This window comes from Mustelus asterias, chromosome 8 (assembly GCF_964213995.1).
Source record: "Mustelus asterias chromosome 8, sMusAst1.hap1.1, whole genome shotgun sequence".
Lineage (NCBI taxonomy): Eukaryota > Metazoa > Chordata > Chondrichthyes > Carcharhiniformes > Triakidae > Mustelus > Mustelus asterias.
In genome coordinates, this window is record NC_135808.1 from 77,674,385 (window position 1) to 77,691,196 (window position 16,812).

The following is a 16,812-nucleotide window of genomic DNA, read 5'->3' on the forward strand; positions in this document are numbered from 1 at the left end:
ACTCCGGGAGGAGGGATTTGTTCCTCCAGTGGAGAGGAGGGATCGCCCGCAGAGTGGCAGCGGACACCCCTGCCCCTCCCTCCCCACCGATCGCCCACAGAGTGGCAGCGGACCCGCCCCCTTCCCCCCCTGCCCCCCCTGCCCCCCTGCCCCCCCTGCCCCACCCCAGAGATCCATCCAACCCGCCTCCCTCCTCCCCCCCTCCAGAGATCCATCCGACCTGCCTCCCTCCTCCCCCCCAAGAGATCCATCCGGCCCACCCCCTCCTCCTCCCCCTCCAACCAGACATACATCTGAGCCGCCCCACTCCTCCTCCACCCCCCCAGAGAATGATCTGACTCGCCCCCCTCCTCCCCCCCCCCCCCCACCCCCCCTCTCAGAGGATGATCTGGGTCAGAGAGCCGTTGCAGGCTCTGAACCCACTTCGGAGGTTCCCCTGCAAAATAAAAATCGGCTTCGGATTTTTATTTTGCAGGTTGCTAAAAGCGCAGATCCGGAACGGAACAGAAGAAGGTAAGATGGGATTTGATGGTAGAGTTGGGCGGGCAGTTCATTAAATCGATTTAAATGCATGCTAATCCATTTAAATCGTCGGGTCGCCCGATTCGGGCGCTGAACGGATCCGCGCCTGAATCGGGTGTCGGTAAAGTCGCGATTTGCTCGGACGTGGGTGCAGATCGCGATAAAGGCCTCACGCCCGATTTTACCGCGATTTCACGCCCGAAAACGGGCGCAAATTGTTGGTAAAGTCGGGTCCTAAGAGACAATTTAGCATGGCCAATCCACCCAACCTGCACATCTTTGGGCTGTGGGACTGTGTTACAAATTTTCTACCAATAACTCACCCTCGGCACACAGCAGTGGATTTTGGCAGAGACCCCATGCTGGGCTCAACTTAAAAGACTACCTAATCAACAGCTGTGATGTTCATCGGAAACTATTCAGCCCATCAAGCCTGATACCCCCATTCAATCAGATAATAGTTGATAACATTTCTGAAATAATTTACTGGGCCTTATTCCATATCTCTTTATGTCCTTATCTGATAAGAAAAAATTGTTCCTACTCCTGAAAATTTCAATTAAGCCAACATCCACAGCTTTCTAGGGAAGAAAGGAATTCCTAAGTACACTCCTAAAAGGCAGAACTTATTTTAGGATTGTGCTGTTTTGTTCTGGATTCCCCTGTTAGATAAAAGTTTTTCTGTATTCACCCCGCTGAATCCTTTTATCATGTCATACATCTCAATTATATCATCCCTTAACCATCCAAACTCAAGAAAATACAACCCAAATTTACTCTATCTTTCCTCATATCTTAACCCTTTAAACACCCAGCATCATTCTAGTAAACCTGCACTGTACTATTCAAGGTCAGTATATACTCCATGAGATGTAATGCACAGAACTGAAAACAGTATTCCCAATCAAATCTGACCAATGGACTCTATACAACTTTCTTTCTTTTTGTATTGATGCCCCTTGAGTAAAAGAACAATATTTCCTTAACCTTTTTCCTCTCATATTCACTAATCTCTCGCTATTAAGAAAATATTTCCATTTCACTTTATTGAATTCCAGGTAGATCACTTGGCAGTTCTCCACATTGAATTCCATCTGTCACAGCTATTCCCACTCTCCTAATCTTTGTAACTTCCTGCTTCCATTTACTGTTTCCTGATGTAGTGTCATCTGCAAACTCAGATATAGAAATCTGTTCCCACATTGAAGTCACTTGTGTCCTGGCCAATATTTATCCCTCAACCAACATCATTAAAACAGATGATCTAGTTATTATGATGTTGCTGCTTGCAGGATCTTATTGTGAATGAACTGGCTGTTGCGTTTCGATATAACAACAGTGAGTAGACTAAAGAAGTGTTTCAATGGCTCTAGAACATTTCAGGTAGCCTGATGTTGTCAAAAGGCACGAGATAAATATAATTCTTTGTTTTTGGTATGTATGGTGAAAAGCTGCAGATTTGCAAAGGTTTGTAGGAGCCATGACTTGACAATAATTCCATTGATTAAAATGCATTCCCTTTATCCCTATTCCCTCACTCTCTCTCATACCTCCTTACCAGTTATCAACTCATGTTACAAGATTATTTCCAATTCCATCTTCTCTAACTTTTGCTAATAATCTCTTGTGCAGCAAATGCCTTTTGGAAGTCCATTTAGACACCGTCCATTGACAGTCCCCATTGCACTGTATTAGTGACCCACCTCAAAAGATGCAGCTAGATTAGCTAAAGGTTGAGTAGATTGAGCCTATCCTCTTAGAAGAGCTAAAACATGAACCAAATGGCCTCGACCTGTTTTCCCACGATGATCTTATTGTGAGGCATGACCTAACCTTCCTAAATTCATCCTCATTCTTTTTATTCAGCACATAATTGTTCAAATACCCATTTCACTTTGTCCCAGTGAACGAATCCAGTTCCCCTCAACTGACATTGAAAGGACGAGTCTGCGGATTCTTGGTTTCTCCCTCCCCCCAACTGTAATAAGTTAACTAATTAATTATTATTTTTAATTAATTGAACAAACACATATTCACTGCATGGCATGTTGACATATAAACTCCTCTTTGCAGATGTGGCAGGAAGCAACATTTTAAACCTGTTTGAACTCATTTTAATCTAAGTCACAATGCTTAAATGTAACAAATGGGGTGGCATGATGGCACAGTGGTTAGCATTGATGCCTCACAGCGCCAGGGTCCCAGGTTCAATTCTGGCCTTGGGTCACTGTCTGTGTGGAACTAAGAACAAAGAACAGTACAGCACAGGAAACAGGCCCTTCGGCCCTCCAAGCCTGTGCCGCTCATTGGTCCAACTAGACCATTCATTTGTATCCTTCCATTCCCAGACTACTCATGTGACTATCCAGGTAAGTCTTAAACGATGCCAGCGTGTCTGCCTCCACCACCCTACTTGGCAGCGCATTCCAGGCCCCCACCACTCTCTGTGTAAAAAACGTCCCTCTGATATCTGAGTTCTACTTCGCCCCTCTCACCTTGAGCCCATGACCCCTCGTGATCGTAACCTCCAACCTGGGAAAAAGCTTCCCACTGTTCACCCTATCTATACCCTTCATAATTTTGTACACCTCTATTAGGTCTCCCCTCATTTTCCGTCTTTCCAGGGAGAACAAGCCCAGTTTACCCAATCTCTCCTCATAGCTAAGACCCTCCATACCAGGTAACATCCTGGTAAACCTTCTCTGCACTCTCTCTAAAGCCTTCACGTCCTTCTAGTAGTGCGGCGACCAGAACTGGATGCAGTGCTCCAAATGTGGCCTAACCAGCGTTCTATACAGCTGCATCATCAGACTCCAGCTTTTATACTCTATACCCCGTCCTATAAAGGCAAGCATACCATATGCCTTCTTCACCAACTTCTCCACCTGTGCTGCCACCTTCAAGGATTTGTGGACTTGCACACCTAGGTCCCTCTGTGTTTCTATACTCTTGATGGCTCTGCCATTTATTGTATAACTCCCCCCTACATTAGTTCTTCCAAAATGCATCACTTCGCATTTATCTGGATTAAATTCCATCTGCCATTTCTCTGCCCAATTTTCCAGCCTATCTATATCCTGCTGTATTGTCCGACAATGTTCATCGCTATCCGCAAGTCCAGCCATCTTCATGTCATCCGCAACCTTGCTGATAACACCAGTTACACCTTCTTCCAAATCATTTATATATATCACAAATAGCAGAGGTCCCAGTACAGAGCCCTGCGGAACACCACTGGTCACAGACCTCCAGCCAGAAAAAGACCCTTCGACTGCTACCCTCTGTCTCCTGTGGCCAAGCCAGTTTTCTACCCATCTAGCCACCTCTCCTTGTATCCCATGAGCCTTAACCTTCTTAACCAACCTGCCATGAGGGACTTTGTCAAATGCCTTAAAGAAATCCATGTAGACGATGTCCACGGCCCTTCCTTCGTCAACCGTTTTTGTCACTTCCTCAAAAAACTCCACCAAATTTGTAAGGCACGACCTCCCTCTTACAAAACCATGCTGTCTGTCACTAATGAGACTGTTCCGTTCTAAATGCGCATACATCCTGTCTCTAAGAATCCTCTCCAACAACTTCCCTACCATGGACGTCAAGCTCACTGACCTATAATTACCCGGGTTATCCCTGCCACCCTTCTTAAATAACGGTACCACATTCGCTATCCTCCAATCCTCAGGGACCTCAGCTGTGTCCAATGAAGAGACAAAGATTTCCGTCAGAGGCCCAGCAATTACATCTCTTGTCTCCCTGAGCAGTCGAGGATAGATGCCATCAGGCCCTGGGGATTTGTCAGTTTTAATGTTACCTAAAAAACCTAACACTTCCTCCCTTCTAATGGAAATTCTCTCTAACGGGTCAATACCTCCCTCTGAGACACTCCCAGTCAACAAGTCCCTCGCCTTTGTGAATACCGATGCAAAATATTCATTTAGGATCTCCCCTGTTCCCTTGGGTTCTAAGCATAATTCCCCTCCTTTGTCCCTGAGAGGTCCAACTTTTTCCCTGACAACTCTTTTGTTCCTAACATATGAATAAAATGCCTTAGGATTCTCCTTAATCCTGTCTGCCAAGAACATTTCGTGACCTCTTTTTGCCCTTCGAACTCCCCGTTTGAGTTCTCCATCTGTTTTCAGCTGCCTGGACCTAACATACGCCTCTCTTTTCTTTTTGATCAGATCCTCAATTTCCCTGGTTATCCACAGCTCTCGAATCCTACCTTTCCTATCCTTCCTTTTTACAGGCACATGCCTGTCCTGCAGCCTTATCAACTGTTCCTTAAAAGACTCCCACATGCCAGACATGGACTTACCCCCGAACAGCCTCTCCCAATCAACGTCCACCAATTCCTGCCTAATTCGGCTATAGTTAGCCTGCCCCCAATTTAGCACAACACTAAATCCCCCCTTAGGACAACACTCGTCCTTGTCCATTACTATCCTAAAGTTAACAGAGTTGTGGTCACTATTTGCCACATGTTCTCCTACCGAAACTTTGACGACCTGACCGGGCTCATTTCCCAGAACTAGATCCAGTATAGCCCCCTCTCTAGTTGGGCTATCTACATACTGTTCCAAAGAACCTTCCAGTACGCATTTTACAAATTCCTCCCCGTCCAGTTTGCACTTTCTCCCCGTGTCTGTGTGAGTTTCCTCCGGGTGCCCCGGTTTCCTCCCACAATCAAAAGATGTGTGAGTTAGGCTGATTGGCCATGCTAAATTGACCCAAGTGTCAGGGGGATTAGTAGGGTAAATGTGTGGGGTTATGGGAATAGGGCCTGGGTGGGATTGTGGTTGGTACAGACTCGATGGGCCAAACGGCCTCCTTCTGTACTGAAAGGATTCTATGATTCTAAATCACCAAATCCTTTATGTGCTAAAATAGATAATACACATTTCAAACCAACTTCAGTTTAAAAATTACTCCACAACAGGCCAGGCCTGTTGTACTATATGGGTGGGTGGAGTCATTCGCAAAATAACAAAATATTCAACATGAAACTTCATTTCAATAGTTTAGCTATGTGTGGGTATTTTCTGCTGCCAGCTCTCTCCTGTGATCACAGACATTTGCTCATAAAATTGGCATCACCAGAAATCTGATGCACAAGATTGACCAGTTTTCTGACCAGTATCGTCCACAACAACCACTAATTGGATTTATATAGTGCCTTCAACATAGTTAAATGTCTCAATGCAGTTCACCAGAGTTATTATCTGGCGAAAATTTGTCACCAAGGTCACAAAGACAATTTAGGATAGGGGACCAAATGCTTAATCAAAGACCATAGAATTTTCATAGAATCCCTACAGTGTGGAAGGAGGCCATTCGGCCCATCGAGTCTGCACCGACAACAATCCCACCCAAACCCTTTCCCTGTAACCTCACACATTTACCCTGCTAATCCACTAACCAACACATCTTGGGACACTAAGGGGCAATTTAGCATGACCAATCAACTTAACCTGCACATCTTTTGGACTGTGGGAGGAAACCGGAGCACCCGGAGGAAACCCACGCAGACACGGGGCAAATGTGAAAAATCCACAAGACAGTCACCCGAGGCCAGAATCGAACCCAGGTCCTTGGCGCTGCGAGGCAGCAGTGCTAACCACTGTGCCAAGGTGCTGCCCCACATCTACATGCAATGGGTGGCATGGTAGCACAGTGGTTAGCACTGCTGCTTCACAGCTCCAGGGTCCCGGGTTCGATTCCCGGCTCGGGTCACTGTCTGTGTGGAGTTTGCACATTCTCCTCGTGTCTGCGTGGGTTTCCTCCGGGTGCTCCGGTTTCCTCCCACAGTCCAAAGATGTGCGGGTTAGGTTGATTGGCCAGGTTAAAAATTGCCCCTTAGAGTCCTGGGATGTGTAGGTTAGAGGGTTAGCGGGTAAATATGTGGGAGTAAGGCCTGGGTGGGATTGTGGTCGGTGCAGACTCGATGGGCCGAATGGCCTCCTTCTGCACTGTAGGGTTTCTATGATTTCTAATACAAGAGTTTTGGGAAATTGGCCTTCCAAAGTGTGATTTTTAAAATAAAAATGTATCTTTCCCATTTATATTTATTCCCAAAGATATAGCGATATTAGTTATGAAGATTTTTTGTTATTTGTTTAATGCTCATTAACAATGTCTTGTGGAGGGTGGGAGGGTTTTTTAAATTTAAATCAGAGATCGGTTCCCTGCACTCAGGATTCCCTGCATTGCCGGCTTTCTGAGGCTCCGCTCCTTCAGCTAACGGTGTGAATCTCGCTGAAGGCTTTAGAGGGGGTGCAGAATAGATTCGTGATGATGGCCTCAGCCATGAGGGACTTCAGTCACATGGGTAAATTGGAGAAGTTGGACTTTAAGTGTCAAGCAAACCATGGTCATGGGGTAAGGTGTTGCATCTCCATGCCTGACCACATTCAATAACACCCCACTGGAAGTGCTCTGCTCCGCGGTGACATTTAGATTGTTTCTGTAACATAATAACTGCCCCACGGCAATTGGAGAATTCCCGTGGCAGAAATGTTTAGCAGAATTAGAAGATAAAAATAGATGAAATCACTGAAGGCAAGGTTAGAGAGATAATTCTCAGGATATTTTTGAAGGTGGAGACAGATCTAGCAAGGCAGAAACTTTTAGACAGAGAGTTTCAAAATGTAGTGGCCAGATAAATATGTCACAAATCATGGGACAGAGGGAGTGGAACGTATACAGCTCAGAATTGAAAAGGCATTGGACACACAAGCTCAGCAAACATCAGACATTAAAGTTGGCATCTTTTGGTGTACATGACTGACTAATATACAAGATATACAAGTGCCTTCATCCATTAAGCCACCTGAAAGCCATTGATTTGTTGTAAGGCTAAATCATAAGCTCAAGGCTGTATCTAAAGTGAACTGATATATGTACATGGTGAAATCATTTGACAATCTGATGAAATATATTCTTCTTATATATTTCATTTACACATCAGTCCATCAACTCTCAGGTTTATGCACAACTTAGCAACAAAGTCCAACCATCCATGATTACTTCAGTCATCTATCATTGTAGCAGTGTAGAGAGTGGAGGCCCACCAGCTCCAAAGGTTGACTTTAATTACATCTAAGGAGGCAGTCACTCCCTCTCACATCAGTAAAGTACTTAGAAAAACACTAACCTGGGCTTTTAGTTAATCAAACATGACTCTTGGCATCTTACCAGCTAAGGGAGGAGAGTCTGAAATGTCAATGAGTATAGATAACAAGGACAGCTTTGCACAGAGGGTAAGCTTCCATCCAGCGCATCATTAAGAACAATGGAAAAGAACTCAACGGCTTCATCTCGTTCATCAAAGAGTTTACAAAGAAGGCAAAATGATTTTTTCACTGGGAAAAAGGATGTACAAAACAAAGACATGAAAAGCAACAGAAAGAACCTCAGTGTGAACAAGGGAAAATCTTCCCAAACGAGAAACTCAGGGACACAGGAATCAAAAAGGATAACAGAGAGAAAGAAAAAGATACCACTCGGAAGCTCCCTCGGTGCTGATGGTAAGGCAACAAGCTCCACCGTAGTGGATGTGGACAATGTAGTGAGCTCAGATGAGAATGAGAGTGAGGAGCACGTTGCCCTGAATGGAATTGAGACACTAGAGGAAGGTAAGAGGTGGTTGTGGTGTGAGGAGGAAGGGGTGGTGTGGGGGAAGAGTAATGGACAGCACTTTAAAAATAACTTTAAGAACTATTGGATTGGAATAAAAATCTAAATAAAAAATGCTTGCCCTTTGCAATCCTTTTCGCTACAAGTCCACAAAGTTCTTGGATTGGATTGAAATTGAGAATGGTGAACTAAAATAAATGCAGTTACGTTCAAATGGTGCCACTCTGCAGACTTCAAAGATCCATTATTTTTGGTATCATTCAATCGCTGAAATGGGCAGATTCCAGTAAAAGGTCATGTTTTCTGAAAAAAAAATCATTATCTGACTGCTCAATGTAATTCCCCATTTTTTGGCCTTCTAAGAGATCCTATTCCGAAGTCTGAAAGACAATAGATGAATATATACGGCGGGGCAATCTTACCAAGGAAAATTGCTGAACAAGTGTGAAAATGGGAGAGAATTGCACCCATGGTTTGGGCGAGCTCCCAGACATTATCTTATGGCACTTAGGAAAGAAAATGAGACAAAATGTGATTCTCACCAGTAGGGGTAGTGGGCAGAGCTGTTTCACGCCAGGAAGCCGGCTGCTGAGCTGTAGGGGAGTTATTGTATGTGCACCCCAATCTCTCAGTGCACTATGTACAAGTGTACACAGTGCACTGGGAGATCTGTCACAATTCCCGCCCATCTGCACATTGAAACCCCTCTCCCGATCACAACCACACCGCCAACCCCCCCCAACAATTACCGCCCTGGCCGATCCCCAGTGCAGAGTACACCCTCCACCTGTCGGCCCCGTCCCCTCAGGCCATGCCCCATTCAGACCCTACCCCTAAGGCTCCACCTCCTTGGCGTTGCCCAGTAATCAGTGGGCAGTGCCAGGGTGCCAAGCTGGGACTGGCAGTGTCTAAAGCCAGCAGTGCCAGGTTGGCACAGCCCAAGGAGCACTACATGTCCCTGCCCCCAACTTCATTGGCCTCCAGTCCCACCCATTGGTGGGGATCAGTCGTGATCCTCATCGGTGAGAACCTTTGCCTGCGAGGTAGTTAAGGTAAGTGAGTCTGGACAATTGCGTCCAGTACTCATTGGTAATATTGAAATTAACTAATAAATATTTAAATCAGCCTCGTGCCCTTTCTCCCGCTGGCCTGAAAATTGAAGCTGAACAAGAAATGGCCCTTGAGTCGTCATTAATTGGCCACTTAAAGGCCTCGACTGGGGCACGGGCAGGCAAATTGGTATAGGGCTTGCTTGTCCCACTGTAGAGATTGGGGTGGATGGGAGCCCAGTGGGAAGGCCATTACAGAAATTTCCCCATTGGCTGGGGAATGTCAAATTCTTCCCATGATATTGTGTGCAATTCTTGGAACCAACATTAAGTTACTTTTCAGCTGACATCCCACAGCTATCTTTTATTCCCTATGACAGTGGGTTAGGAGGAATAACATATAGAAAACCCCCCTATTTGATTGAGTTAATTAATCTCCATTGGGGCAGCAGAGATTGTGCTACATACGGGCTCTGCCCCAGTCTAGAGAAAGAAAAAAATCAGATAAGAGTTTAAGTTTATTTACTAGTGTCACAAGTAGGCTTACATTAACACTGCAACAAAGTTACTGCGAAAATCCCCTAGTTGCCACACTCTCTGTTCGGGTACACTGAGGGAGAATTTAGCATGGCCAACGCACTGAACCAGCACGTCTTTCAGATTGTGGGAGGAAACCGGAGCATCCCGAGGAAACCCACACAGACACAGGGAGAACATGCAAACTCTACACAGACAGCGACCTAAGCTGGGAATAGAACCCAGGTCCTTGGTGGTGTGAGGCAGCAGTGCTAACCACTGTGCCACCGCACCGCCCCAGTTAAAGCTTCAGTCATTTTCATTATCCAGCCATCCTAATTGGAATTGCAAGGATAGGAATGTCAGGGAGAGACCTGATTTGCGATATTGTAATGCTTCTCATGACTGACTGAGCAGTTTCACAGATGAAATGACACCTCAGTAATCCATTGGAAGACTTTAATACCCAGATAACTGTATGCTAACAAGTATTATAATAGGAGAGAACAAAATGGAGAGGAAAAATAGGACAGGTAGAGACTGATACAGGAATCCTGCCAGATAACATTTGGATGATGTTTAAGTTGGGCATGGTTTTGTTGTATTAGGAATAGATTACAGTGAAATTAATCTGGTATGCCTGTCTGCTCTTTTTAATCAGGTATCAAGCACCGAAGTCCAGGGATCTGCGAGCGTATTCTCACATTCCTTACTTTGTTATTGGTCCTTGTTTCATTCCCAGTTTCTGTCTGGTTCTGTGTTAAGGCAAGTATATTGCTATCAGACAATTGCAAAGTGCATTTTTGGAAATATGGGTTCAGTGGGTCTGAGGTATCTCCAGTGCTTTAATACTTGGCCTTTAACTCATAGTTCATGGCCGGAATGTTACCGTCTGGCCTGCCACGGGAATCGGAGTGGGCGAGGGGCGGACCATGGAACGATCCATTGACCTCGGGCAGGACTTTCCAGTTTTGGGGCTCACTGGAAAATCTCATCCCATGTATTTAAGTCTAGGTGGTCACCATCATTTACCTGCATTGGATGCATTCAGTAATTTCTCACCAAAATGTCACATTATAGAGGGCTGCACATAAAAGAAACATTAGCAGGATACAAAAGAAAGAAAAATTAACATAAAAGCAAAAAAAATTAGAACTGCACAGCAAGACAGTCATTATTTAGAAAGGAAGTAAAATGAGGCAAAATCCTGCGGATGCTGGAATCTGAAAGCAAAGCAGAAAATGCTGGAGAAACTCAGCAGGTCTGACAGCATCTGTGGAGAGAGAATAGAGCCAACATTTCCCATCCTGACTCGAAACGTTGGTTCTATTCTCTCTCCACAGATGCTGTCAGACCTGCTGAGTTTCTCCAGCATTTTCTGCTTTTGCTAAATATTGTGGAAATCTTGTCATTTGCAGGCTGGATTATTCTCACCAGTGTAATAACCATCCTTTCTCTTGTGGTGCAGATAGTCCAAGAATATGAGCGTGCGGTGATATTCAGACTGGGACGATTACTGCCAGGGAGAGCCAGAGGGCCAGGTATGTGTTTGTATCCTCAGTGGTATATTAGATTTAGTGGCATATTGCGCCAATATTGGAACATCTGTTTCTAAACAAGACGGAGGTTAAGCATTTTACTTTGTTGACATTGCTTTTCAAAGTGGAAACATCACTCAATGAATTATCAACCAGAACCTCAGTTTTGGTGCATAAGTATTTTGATTTGTATACTGTCATTGTGGGAGCATCTTTGCTACAAGAACTGCAGTGCTTCAAAGAAAAGGCACTCTGCCACTTTCTCAGGGCAGCTAGGGACGGATTATATCTTGCAATAACACCACATTCATAAACAAATATTTTTTTAAAACCCTGCAACATGTACTTTTATCAAATTGGGATTAGATTCAAAAACAGAAAATACTGGAAAATCTCAGCAGGTCTGACAGCATCTGTGGCGAGAGAATAGTGCCAACATTCCAAGTCTGGATGACCCTTTGTCAGAGGATCTAGAGCTCTAGAAGCTGTCAGACCTGCTGAGATTTTCTAACATTTTCTGTTTTTGTTTCAGATTCCAGCATCCGCAGTATTTTGCTTTTATCTTGAGGTTAGATTCAAATAGTTTAAACTGGTTTGATGTGCATAATTCAATTGGTTCTTAGGATGTAGTATTATTGCATAGTACATTGAAACTTCGCAATTTTATCACTGGACATCTAGGCTTTGGGAATATTATTTTAAATGGACTCAGTTTCAGTAGGATTTAGCAAAGACTAATACCATTGGACAATCAATAGGTGCTCCTATTCTAGGCACGAGCATTCCAGAATTGGTGGGCGGCATGGTAGCACAGCGGTTAGCACTGCTGCCTCACGGCACCAGGGACCCAGGTTCGATTCCCAGCAAGGGTCATTTTCTGTGTGGAGTTTGCACATTCTCCCCCTGTCTACATGGGTTTCCTCCCACAGTCTGAAAGATGTGCTGGTTAGGTGCATTGACCCAAACAGGTGCTGGAATGTGGCGACTAGGGGAATTTCACAGTAACTTCATTGCAGTGTTAATGTAAGCCTTACTTGTAACTAATAAATAAACTTTAAAAAAAGAATTCAAGAAACTGATGGAGGGCCAACATAAAGATAGTTGTTTCCCAATGGCTGACAGTTGTGGAAAAGGACAGATTCATTGTTCCCTTGCTCCCATCATGTGATTGCACTTAAAGGGAGCACAGGTTTGATTAATGTTACTAACATGTATCTTCAACGCACACCTCCTTTGAAGGTAACATATACTAAGAGTGTGTGATCAGCAAATTTATTCTAAGATGTCTAAACAACAGGATTCGGGTCTCTTAAACCAGTTAGAAAATGTTGCACTACTGATACAAGAGATCAAAGAAAGAGGGTCAGATTGTTATATAAGTGGCCCTTCATTGGTCCTCATTATAGGTCTCTTCTTCTTTATGCCATGTCTGGACACTTACCACAAAGTAGATCTACGTGTCAAAACATTGGAGATCCCATTTCATGAAGTAAGTATACAAAAAAAAATGCATGTTAAAAATTTGATAAACAAAGCACAGACACCAGGAAATGCATGGAGCCAAGTTACTTATTTATTCAGCAACATCTGAGACAAATTGTCAGTGGAGGGTGGTTCAACATCAAAATTAAGAAGTTTCAAAAAGTGAATAGACAAATTCCTGTTGTCTGAAAGGTTCGTGGTTATTACATGCTGTAAATGATATTGAGATTTTTTTATAGGAACATGAGAGAGTAGCAGGCCAAAGGCACCAGTAACTTTTCTTATCTGCTATGTTGTTTAGTATGAAGCTCAAGTTGCTAGAGCAAAAGAGAGCCTTGGAGAAAAGTGTACAGAATACCTTGATCGAGCTGAAAAACTAAAATAATTAAATTTTCATAAAATCATGTAGACACTGTCTAATTGTATTATGATTGTCTAAATGCCCTGCTACTACCTCCCTAATAACGGATTCTCCATTTTCCCAATGACCAATGTTAGGCTAACTGGCCTATAGTTTCCCTCCTTTCTTGAATAGAGGTATTGCATTTAAAGTTTTCCAATCCACTGGGACCTTTCCAGAATAGTAAGAAGTTTAACAACACCAGGTTAAAGTCCAACAGGTTTATTTGGTAGCAAAAGCCACACAAGCTTTCGGAGCCTTAAGCCCCTTCTTCAGGTGAGTGGGAATTCTGTTCACAAACAGGGCATACAAAGACACAAACTCACTTTTATATGCCCTGTTTGTGATGAGTTTGTGTCTTTATATGCCCTGTTTGTGAACAGAATTCCCACTCACCTGAAGAAGGGGCTTAAGGCTCCGAAAGCTTGTGTGGCTTTTGCTACCAAATAAACCTGTTGGACTTCAACCTGGTGTTGTTAAACTTCTTACTGTGTTTACCCCAGTCCAACGCCGGCATCTCCACATCATGACCTTTCCAGAAGTCAGGGAATTTTGGATGATTACAACCAAAACATCCACAATTGCTGCAGCCACTTCACTTAAGACCTTAGCAAACAGGCCATCAGGTCCAGGGGACTTGTCAGTATAGTCCCATTAGTTTTCCTAATATTTTTTTCCCTAGTGATTATTTAAAGATCTCCCTCCCTCTTTCCCCTTTCTTTTCTGCTACTCTTGGGATACTTCTTGTGTCATCTACTGTGAAGACAGATACAAGATACATGTTCAAAGTCTCTGCTTGTTTCCCATTATGAATTCCCCAGTCTCACCCTCGAAGGGACTAGCACTCAGTTTAACTATTTGTTTTCTTTTTACATTCTTGCTATTTTTATCTCACATTTTAAATTTTATTGTTTTATAGTCATCTTTTGCTGATTTTTAAAATGTTTCCTAATCTTCTGGGCCACTACTAATCTTTGCTGCATTATGCATCTTTTTTCAATTTGATGCCTTCTTTAACTTTCCTATTTAGCCATGGATGGCGCATCCTTCTCATAGAGTCTTTCTTTCTCATTGTGTGGTGAACCATCGTTGGTTCCCACTGGATAGTACTGAGCCAGGGTCTGGCCAGTACTACAAGGATGTACATATGTTACTGTTGGGTTGTGCTATTGTTGCTGTTGGGGTTAGGGTGGGGTTGTTACACCTGTGTATGATACTGTTGTGGCACATCCCAGTCGGGCTCCGCCTCCTGGGAGAGGTATAAAAGTCCCTGCTCTGGCCGGGACCCCTTCAGTCTGGGATAGTGTATATAATTACTGGCTGCTTCATTACAGTAAATAAAAGCCTTTCATTTACCGAGCATCAGGCCTCGTGTTTGAGTAGCGCATCACATTGGAAGATATCTTTGTTGAGAATTATGAAAAAACTTCTTAAATGCTTGCCACTGTTTTTCTATCTTCTTACCTTTTAACCTACTTTCCTAGGTCACTTTAGCCAAATCTACTTTCATATCTTGCAATTACCTTTATTTAAGTTTAAAACCTGCATTTCTCACGCTGAAACTGAAAGTAGTTTTTGGATGGTGGTGTCTCCCTTCTCGCTATCCAAAGAGTCAGAGGGAATACTGACTCCGAGTGCCCTACAGACATTCCACACTCACGTTAATTTGTATAAATTAATGTTAACTGTCTCCAGGTGGGGGTCATTCTTTGGATAATTATGATGCAGATATGAAAGACATTTTATTTGAGGGGGCTGCCCCTCAGGTTTTGGCTGCAATTCAGGCCCAGGCTCCTAATCTTTGGTTATTGGGTGGGGGAGAGTGAGGGTGAGTTGGACAACCTCCTCATAAGTCTGTTTCTCTGCCTAGCCTAGATGGCCATTGACAAATTCAGGCAGCAGGCTGTGAAGGGGCCGTTCGACCTGACTGTCCCTATTCTGCGCAGAGGGAGCAAGTGGTGTCCATCGGTATGCTTGAGGCCTTCCTTGGCCGCTGGGCATGACAGAGGCTGGAGTACATCATCAGTCCCAGAAACATTTTCATAGAAGCATTAAGTGCAGAAGAGGCCCTTCAGCCCATTGAGTCTGCATCGACACACAAGGAACACCTGAACTCCCACCTAATCCCATCCACCAACCCATAGCCTTGACTATTATGATGTGCCAAGTGCTCATCCCAATACTTTTTAAAGGATATGAGGCAACCTTCCTCCACCTCCTCCCAGGCAGTGCATTCCAGACCGTCACCACCCTCTGAGTAAAAATGTTTTTCCTCATATGCCCCCTCCTCCTGCCCCTCACCTCTGAACCAAGATCGCGGTATTGCTCCTTTACTAACAAAGCTAACCCTCCTCCCTTCCCTTTCTTCCTGTCCTTCAAATAAGTCAAATATTATTGAACATTCAGGTCTCAGGTATGATCACTCTGCAACCATGTCTCTGTAATGGCTTTCATATCACGCTAATTTACTTCTATTTGTGCAAACATAGAGTTGTTAGTATTGAGCCAGCTTTAATTAATGTTTAGTTGATGTTGAGCGATCGCCACTGAAATAGAAAGAATTGGGGTGGCACAGTGGTTAGCACGGCTGCGTCACAGCGCCAGGGACCCGGGTTCGATTCCACTTGGGTAACTGTCTGTGTGGAGTTTGCACATTCTCCCCGTGTCTGCATGGGTTTCCTCTGGGTGCTCTGGTTTCCTCCCACACTCCAAAGATGTGCGGGTTAGGTGGATTGGCCATGATAAATTAATCCTAGTGTCAGGGGAACTAGCTAGGGTAAATGCATAGGGTTATGGGGATAGGGCCAGGGTGGGATTGTGGTCGGTGCAGACTCAATGGGCCGAATGGCCTCCTTCTGCACTGTAGGGATTCTGTGATTAGTGAATTGTAACACTCATGGAGCTGCCATTTATTTTACAGGTTATATCCAAAGACATGGTGACTGCTCAGGTGAATGCTATCTGCTACTATCGAGTAGAGAATGCTTCCCTCTCATTAACCAGTGTCGGGAACTCTTCTGTCGCAGTGTCACTGCTGGTACAAACTATTATTAAACGGAACTTAGCACGTCGGAAATTCAATGAAATTCTCCTGGAAAGGAAAAGCATTGGTGATGAGATCAAGGTATACGGAACGGAAGATGCTGCTCTTCCCCTCACCTTCAAAGCTCTCGGTATTCGCTCCTTTCTCACAAATGACATCCTGAGGTTTTTTGACTATTTCCCCCACCTAACCTTCCCTTCCTCTCCTGAATATTCTGTCACCAGCCATCTGGAAGTTCACCTCATTTTAAAAGTTCTGATTAAATTCCTTCAATTCAGTTTCCATCCTATCTGCAGAATCCTTGCCCTGTTTATTCTCAGTTGTGTTCCACATAGTTGCAGTTCTTAGAGCTATTGATGTCCTTAAATGGTCAATTATTGCCCACTTAAGGTCCTCAATCCCCACCTCCACTGCCATAATATGTTGTGCACTACAGCTAGGTAGGAATGGGAAGGCTGCTTTTTAAACAACTTTGGAGGAAAACATGAGAAGGAAGGGGGACACATCATTCAGAGTGCTTTCTGCACATCAGCGGTACCCCCCGAATATAATACCCCACTTTGAGTCTCCTGCCCGGTTTCACTCCAAACCCCATTCCTTGCCCCCCACCCCCAGAGTGCCTGATTCGTC

At 44.2% G+C, this 16,812-nt stretch overlaps 1 protein-coding gene across 1 annotated transcript in view; it reads left to right on the forward strand.

Annotated features, from left to right (window-relative positions):
- The first annotated feature begins 7,810 nt into the window (after window positions 1–7,810).
- The window catches only part of LOC144497753 (podocin-like), a 31,727-nt gene continuing 22,725 nt past the window's right edge, over window positions 7,811–16,812 (forward strand). The window contains exons 1-5 of the mRNA XM_078219192.1: window positions 7,811–8,153; window positions 10,381–10,484; window positions 11,188–11,260; window positions 12,664–12,746; window positions 16,060–16,263. Coding sequence (XP_078075318.1) covers window positions 7,811–8,153; window positions 10,381–10,484; window positions 11,188–11,260; window positions 12,664–12,746; window positions 16,060–16,263 — 807 coding nt within the window. The remainder of the gene's footprint in view (window positions 8,154–10,380; window positions 10,485–11,187; window positions 11,261–12,663; window positions 12,747–16,059; window positions 16,264–16,812) is intronic.